Below are 7,927 nucleotides of genomic sequence, written 5' to 3'. Positions count from 1 at the left end.
AGCAAGACACTTTACAGGTAGAGAAGAAAAGAGAAAGCTGTTAGGTTCAGTGAAAGCCCTTTTTAAGTCAACAAGTATTGCAGGGTTTCTGCAGGTCACACGTATGTTCCCAGCCAGGCTCCATCTGGAGGGAAACCGTGCCATCCAACGCTGCCCAGTGCAGAACAACATCTAAGGCTGGGCGTTCTAATTTGTAGCCTTGGGCCTGCGGTGGGGGGCGGTGGGGGGGCCTAAGGATGGACTAAAGTGGGAGCCGGAGCCCCCAGGTGCGTTTCCCTGTGGCGTCAGTCTAGAGAAGTCACTCCCAAAAGGACATCTCCAGAAGAGCGGCTGCCCTCAGAATTCGTCCACCGCCACGTTCTTACTTCTAGAAAAAACAACAGGGTCAGATCTAACACTCCCTTCTCAGACGCTGCGGCAAAGAGAAAAACCTCCAGGATTAACCCCACCGGGGCTACTTGGGCGGTACAAGCCGTTGCGCCAATTCCTGTCGCCGAGATTTGCGAACCCGGTCGCGGAGCATTGTGGGGCTGGTAGTCCAGGCTGGGGCACGGCTTCAGGCCACTGAAGCCATAGAACTACATTTCCCAGGAAGGCCCGCGCTGCAGCGGACGCGGACCTAGTACGTCAGCAACCAAACTTCCGGCAGAGCCGGGGGCGGGACCGTGGTGGAGGCTGGAGCGGGGCGGCGGGATGCAGCGACCCGGGCCCTTCAGCACCCTCTACGGGCGGGTCCTGGCCCCGCTGCCCGGGCGGGCCGGGGGCGCGGCCTCTGGCGGAGGCGGGAACAGCTGGGGCGTTCCGGGTTCCCACGTGCAGTTGCCGGGACGCGCGCAGTTCGGCGCTGGCAGCGCAAGTACAGCTGGCGGGGACGCTAACAGCGTCTGCCCGGCCCCCTCCACGATGTCCAAGGCCGAGGAGGCCAAGAAGCTGGCGGGCCGCGCGGCCGTGGAGAACCACGTGAGGGTGAGCAGCTCAGGACGTGGGGCGCCCGTGCTCGGCCTGATGGGCTCGTGCTCTGGGCACTGCCGGGTGCGCCTAGTTCCTGGCAGGGAGGGGGCTGCGTGAGAGGGGAGGGGGTACGCATTTTACCCGCCTTGAGACCTGCTCCTTCAAGGCCCTTTAGATGTGGAATCGGTTGGGATCGCGTCCCCTAAAGTTGTGCTATCTAAAGACTGCTTGTCAGGCCAGCTAAGTTTGCAAAGTGGAGCCTGGTGGTGTGCGTCTGATGTTTGGAGTGGGGTTAGTAGGGACTTAGCGTGTGGCTTCCTTTTCAACAAATAAGAGACTGGGACTGCGAGAGGTCTTCACTCGCTTCACTGCCCTGGGAAGTCGGTGGGGAGCCGATTTTAAAAGTGTTTTGAAATTTTACTCCAAGAAAGTGCTTAGCTGGGCGCGCACCCGCTCCTGAGTGTACTCGCTGGAGGGAAGAGGAGACTGAGCCAAAGGAGAAACCCAGGCTTTAAGCCTCCTTTTGACAGGGCTCGGGTGGACGCTTGAAGTCTGGAGGACTCTCTTCTTTAAGGTCGGGATGTGGAGATGTTTAGCTCTTACTTGGCGAGGTCGTGGCCCTACTTGTTTGCTGTGTTGCGGGTGTGGTCCTCTTGGGTGGAGTCTTTTAACCCGAGGGCATTTGCTGTCAGCAGTCAGTTATCTTAATTGTAATACCGACAGCCAAGTGGAGTATCTCTGCCCTTAGGTGGAGTTTCCTTGACTAATTATTGGCTTTTAATCTTTCTTTTCTGATTCCTGGAAAGTGGTATCAGATTCCCTTTTCTCTAGTGATGGTTCTTTATTCTTTACATTTGGTAATGCTTTCGTGTACAAAGTTATTTTGCCTAGATAGATGGTTGATGCTCCTACCGCCTGACTAAGTGGGAGGGGCGAGTGTGGTAACCTTTGGCTCTGCGGGTTCTGTAGGAGGAATGACCAAGGATCCTCCAGGACCCAAACCGAGTGACTTCCGTTCCAGGGCCCTTCCACCAGTTACACAGCTGCTCTGTTCTGGTTTAATAGTGTGGTTAGCAATAGGATTTTCTATGGGGATTCACAGAAATAATGTAAAATGTGTAATCTGGCTCTCCTTTTGGGATTCACGTGCCTCAGCTGCAAAATTGGGACGGTAAGCTGAAATTTCAAAATGCCTGGATAAAGTGAATCGTAATGGGTAAATGTAATGGATAAATGAGATCTATACAATTAGAAAAGACCCATATATTAGATTTCCTATTAACCTATTTACATTACTGTTTGGTGGCATGCATCTCCCTGACCATTGTTTTATTATTATGTATTTGGTTAAATTACAATTTGCAAGCTCCCACCTTAGGCCAGAGCCGCAAAACACTGGATTCTGGCCACATTATTGCATGAAGTTACCAGGCAATCCTGGGGAGATCTCCATAGGCCTTTTGGGGGCACCTCACCCCCATCTCAGTTACACCCACTTTCCTTTGCAAACTTCTTTTCTGAGATGCCAACACTACTTGAATTTTGTATTTTCTGCTTTGTAACTTCGATTCATTCATTGCAGGTATTTGTTGAGTGCCTACTAAGTGTAGGTAGTTGGTGTGGTGGTCAGAAATGTGGCTAAAGGGAGGAGGAGAGGCTGGTCCTGGATACTTTGCAGACAAGATAACTTAATTCAAAGCCACAGGTTTACTGAGCATAGTCCGGTACCTAACTGTCAAGGCTTAGCTGCTCTCTCCAGGGGGTATCGTTTTTTCCACCTAAGGCCAAGTTTTCCTTTAGCACTTTGTGTCTTGAAGTTGTTCACTTGTTACACAACTCAGATTTGGCTGCTCACCCCTCCAAAGACAAGTGTTGGTTGGAAAGAAAAGGTTACTTTATTCTGGAGGCGGGCAACCTGGGGAGAAGGCAGACTCCAAGAATCAACTCCAGGGGAGAAAGGGGAAGTTAATCGCAGTTAATCATTTGTGGAGGGGGGGTTCAGAGTCTTATCTTCCACTGAGTGCAGACTTTCTTCTGATTGGTTGATGGTGAGGTAACTGGGTGATGTTTAGCCCGAAGTCTTGCACCCAGTCTGAATTTACCGTCTTCCACCTGGGTGGGGCCTTAGTTTCTGTAGAAGAACTCAGAGTTGTATTGTTTTGTATATTCCTTGAGGGGGAACCAGGACCTTGCCTGTCGCAGCACCATTGTTTCTTGACTGCTCCTGCCTTGTTTCTGCAGTCCCTTCCTTCCCTGATTAGCAACTGTTTGAATCTGCCCTTTGGAACTCAGGGGAGGTCAAGGAGGCTGAAAGAAGCCTATTTCCTACAAGCAAGAAACAAAGGACACGGAAAGGATTTGTACGGGAGGACCCCATAGGGTCCTGCTCCGTTTCATACTCACTTGTGTAAGCTTATCAAGCTAGGCTGTGTGCGAGGTCCTGTTGGTTCCACCTTTGGAATGTTCTTAGAACTGACCCTTCCTATTGACCTGCCGATTTCCCGGTTTAGGCTCTCCTCGTGGCCGGCCAGAAGATTGCAGTTGCCCTTATCTTGTCCCCTCTGTCGACCACCCAAGTGGTGCGTTATCCTCTTCTGAAGCTTTAATCTACTCTTGTCACTGTGCCCCTCAGGTGGCCTCATCCTAACCTCCATATGACACATCAGGAGCATCTACTGTAAACCAGTACTGAGGCAGGTGGAGGGGATACACAGATAGGAGGCTCTGGTTCTTGTCCTTACGCCCACAGTCTTGTTTCCTTCTCTGCTCCCTTCTCTCCCAGGTACCAGAACATTGGAAAGGACAGACTACTGGCATAGAGTGTGTGTTTTAATATCACAACCCTTGACCAAGAGTGCTTTTTCTTGTCCGCTGCTTTTGCCTATTAAAATCATATATGTCCTTCAGGGTTTGGTTCAAAGGCCATTCTTCCTTTCAGTTTTTCCTTAGCCTTGTAGGGGAAGCAGTTCTCCCCTTTAATTCTGTAGCACTCCATACCTCTTAGGTGCCTTATACCTCTTTATGACCTAGTTATGTGTATGTGTGTCTCCCAGTTCCCTGAAGGGTAAGCTTCTGGAGGGTAGTTAACCTTATTTTCATTCAGTGTTGGTCACAGTGGGGCCTTCCTAGTAAATGCTTGATGAGTTGTGTGGAGTGTGGACACAAACATGGAGGTTGTGGGGTGAATCTCCCTAGTCCATTGGTGACTACTTGCATTTCTGGGTGGGAGGAAAACTTGGAGAGCTCTCAGCTGAAGCCTCTGGGTAGCCACCCGGGACTCAGGTGTGCCTGTGGGTCACCATGCAGGGCCATGCTCTCCTGAAGGTCCCTAGCCTCCTTTGTTTTCTTTGGAGGCTGGGCTTAGCTTTTTGGCTGGCTTAGCTTGGAGAAGTTGGTGGGCAGTGGTTCCAGTTGGTCAACAGAAGAGGTTACCCTAGTGGACAAGGTGACCCGAGTTGTGATGTTGCACGTATGGCCTGTTGTCAAGTATTGCCGTCAGGAGAAGCCTGCTCCTCCAGCAGAGCCTGCCTGGCAGCCTTCTGCTGTTGGGGCACCTCTGTTTGGCTTTGGCTGGTACACTGATTCTTGGCCAGTCATTTGATTGCAGGGTAGCAGGACCACAGGGTTGAAGAGCTTTGGGCCTGGAAGGCCTGTGCAATTCCTGGCCTCTTGCAAAAGCCAAGGGAGGAGCCTTGCACAGAGCTTGTGTGACTCACCCAAGTTCATCTGTGTGCCACCTGCCTGCTGGGTGACATGAGTGTATGGCAGAGTATGATAATGAGGAATCTGACAGTTGAATTACTGCATAGCTAGAGCTCTCAGCTTCAGGTCGGGTGGGAAGGTCAGGTTGAGCCTACCTAGTCAAGACATTTCCTCGTTACTTGAAGGTTTGTACATTTTCTGATATTCAGCTATTTTGTGTTGTGATGTAGCATTTACTGGTCTTGAAGACCTTGCCATTGAGGTTTCCCAAGTAGCTAAACGGCTGTTGGATGCATTGCCTTCTTGAGGGCATAATCACAGGTGAAATCCTGACCTAGCACAAGCTCTGTTTTAAGGCCCCTTGGTGTTATTTGGTGACTTTGAAACTTTGAGCAAAGGCACACACCCCTGTAGGATCAGATACTACCTGCAGATTCCAGCATTTCATTGAAAGTATGTCTAATAATCTCTTGCTCATTTCTAAGTCTTAAATTTTTCCTTAGGGTGTTGAATTCATCTCTAAAGTGGGGCTAAGGGCCTTGAGGTCACAAGGGGTTGTTGTGAGATTTGACTTATATTAACATTTATGAATCTTCTTAGTAGCTGCTTAACAGATGATATTAAGCTTTGGCTTGTATCTGTTTTGCCCTAAACAGGCAGGAGATTACTCCCAGGAAGTTGCTTAGGAACCAAGCTTCACATTAGTTCCTGTTTGTACTCTGACCTTCTTTTGCTGTTTGTGGTCTAACTGACCTTGGCTGGGCCCCTACTCTGCCCCTGGTCTACTCTGAGGTACCTTCCCCCTTTTCTTAAGATGATAGGCTCAGTAGTATGATGCCTGTTTCTTCTCCGTTGTACTCAAGGAGTGGCTTCCTATATGGCAGATGAAGACTATTTCTCATGTTCCCACCTGAGCCTTCACCCTCTCCCCATTTTCTCTGAAGCAGGCTTGTGCAAAATGAGGACCCCTTGGGATCAGTCGGACAGAGTTGATGTGATTTGCTATTCAAGGTTGCTTCAGACTCTCTTCTGTTGACTTTGGTTGGCGCTCTGGATGGTAGGCTTGATGTGTCTCTGAGGTTCGCTGTGATGCCACCAACTTGATGGGGACTGTGGTCAGTCCCTTCTTTTAGATGTTAAACTTTTGTGAAAAGTCGCTGAAGCCAGAAACCTCTGTTTTCTGCTCTTAACGTTCAGCTGGGCTCTGTTTTTCTCCTAGGGTCTTTCCTTTCTGATCGTGCTCCTGGGGATGGCCAAAAATCGTTCAGCATTCCTCTGCAGGCCATTTCTGTGAGGCTGACTTAAGTTGCTCTACGTTGTAAAGAAGCCAAATCTCTTGTGTTGATAGGAGGTAGGGAGTGTTCAAAATGAGACAACAGACCCAAAATGGAGTCGCTTATGCCAAGCCCCGCATCACCGAACAATACCTAATTACACTTTTGGCTCTCCCAGAAATGGAATCTTAGTATGGAATCTTAGCTCAGTCAGTCAGGAATCACCTGATCAGCACTACTGAGGTCATCTGCCTGGTAGACCCCTGCCGTCCCCTAAAGGGAAGTAACCTTACAATAACCAGCTTGCTTTTTTGCCCAGTATAACTTCCTTGTCCCCGCTTGCTTCTTGCTATAAAAGTCTTAATTTTGTACAGCTCCTCAGAGCTCCCTTCTGCCTGCTAGATTGAGTGCTGCCCAATTCAAATTGATTTTTGCTGAAATAAATGCTTAAAATTTTTAATAGGCTTCAGTTTATCTTTTCACAGGAGGAAATGGTGATGTCATTGTCAGGGATGAAAGGAGGAGGGCTCTGCTGATAAATTGCCACTGGGCACCAGGACAAAGTACAGCTTTGAGGTTCAGTGATTATGTTTCTGTGGGCACAGTACCTTGCACCCAAGTTGGTGAATTGCTGTTCCTAATAATTTTATAGCTCTAGGAAGTGGGCCGGAGAAGGGAGTAAAGCATGGTATTAATAAGTTTTGAATTTCCCTCCTCCTTTTTTTTTGCAGAATAACCAAGTGCTGGGAATTGGGAGTGGTTCTACAATTGTCCACGCTGTGCAGCGAATAGGTACGTTTTCAGGCTGACTCCTGGATGTTTGTGTGGGGTGACAGGGGTGGGGACATAGAGGAGAGGGAGGAAGCAGCGCGCAGCTTGGCACCAGCATTGTGGAGCCTGTGGTCAGGTGAGTGTTTCTGCTCTTCTCTGAGTGGGATTCTTGGGGTTTTGGGGTTGGCAAATTTGGGGTTGCCCTGGCTTTGTTTACTCTGCTGAGCTGGGTGAGGAGCTGACTTAGGGTGAGGTCTCCGCAGAATCTTAATTGTCATCAGGGGTGTGTGTGTGTGGCCTCATGGATCCTGAGGCAGGCAAACCCTCTAAAGCCCGCGGTTTCTCAAGCAAACAAACCGAGGTCGGCCAGGCCAGCGCAGGCTTGGCCTGTCCGTGACCCTGCAGTTGGTGGCTGGCTCTGCAGATGCTGGCTTCATTCTGATGTGGGTGTCTCTGGGCTCAGGAAAGGCTCAAGAATTATCAACCCCGGTGGCTGCTGGACAGGTTTGACCGCCCTGCTCTTGTTTGTGAGAACAGAGCCCAGAGGAGAGGCTTGCCTGAATGTGGATCTCCTCTGGTAGGTGCCAAGGGGCTGTGCTCAGGGGACAAAGCCCAGGAATGCTTTGTCTTTAAGGAATGACTGTGATGCAGGTGTGATGGCTTCTGAAAGCCTCAGTGTTGCACACCCTTCTGCCTCAGCACTGAGTATGTGAAGGATTTTAGGGCACAGGGATTACTGTGGATTTCATAATAGTGGCATCTGAATCTCCCAAGGTGTACACCCAGTGATTAAGAAGACTGGAAATTTTTAATAAGGCAGTTTTTCCCTGTCGACTGAAAAAAAATGCATAACCTCAAAGTTGAGAATTATGTTTTGTGTGTGTGTGTGTTTTTTTTTTTTTTTGGCCATGCTGTGTTGCTTGTGGGATCTTAGTTCCCCGACCAGGGATCAAACCTGCACCCCCTGCAGTGGAAGCGCGGAGTCCTAAACCATTGGACCGCCAGAGAATTCCCCAAGAATTATGTTTTATTTGGGGGTGTTACTGAGGACTTAAGCCTGGGATACCGCCTCCCAGATAGCTCTGAGGGACTGTTGAGGAGCCAGGATATATAGGAGTTTTTGCCAAAAAACCCCGAGCAGTCAAACACCAAAAGATTACCGTTAATTAAAGAAAAACCAGACATCTCAAGTTAATGAATGTAGTGCTTTCCTATGTATGGGAAGATGC

General features: G+C 49.5%; 1 protein-coding gene across 1 annotated transcript in view; it reads left to right on the top strand.

Annotated features, from left to right (window-relative positions):
- The first annotated feature begins 663 nt into the window (after nt 1–663).
- The window catches only part of RPIA (ribose 5-phosphate isomerase A), a 32,478-nt gene continuing 25,214 nt past the window's right edge, over nt 664–7,927 (top strand). The window contains exons 1-2 of the mRNA XM_036873978.1: nt 664–966; nt 6,659–6,719. Coding sequence (XP_036729873.1) covers nt 694–966; nt 6,659–6,719 — 334 coding nt within the window. The 5' untranslated portion in view covers nt 664–693. The remainder of the gene's footprint in view (nt 967–6,658; nt 6,720–7,927) is intronic.

This window comes from Balaenoptera musculus, chromosome 13, assembly GCF_009873245.2.
Source record: "Balaenoptera musculus isolate JJ_BM4_2016_0621 chromosome 13, mBalMus1.pri.v3, whole genome shotgun sequence".
Lineage (NCBI taxonomy): Eukaryota > Metazoa > Chordata > Mammalia > Artiodactyla > Balaenopteridae > Balaenoptera > Balaenoptera musculus.
The sequence above is the reverse complement of the archived record's forward strand: the minus strand, read 5'-3'. Positions and strand labels throughout refer to the sequence as shown.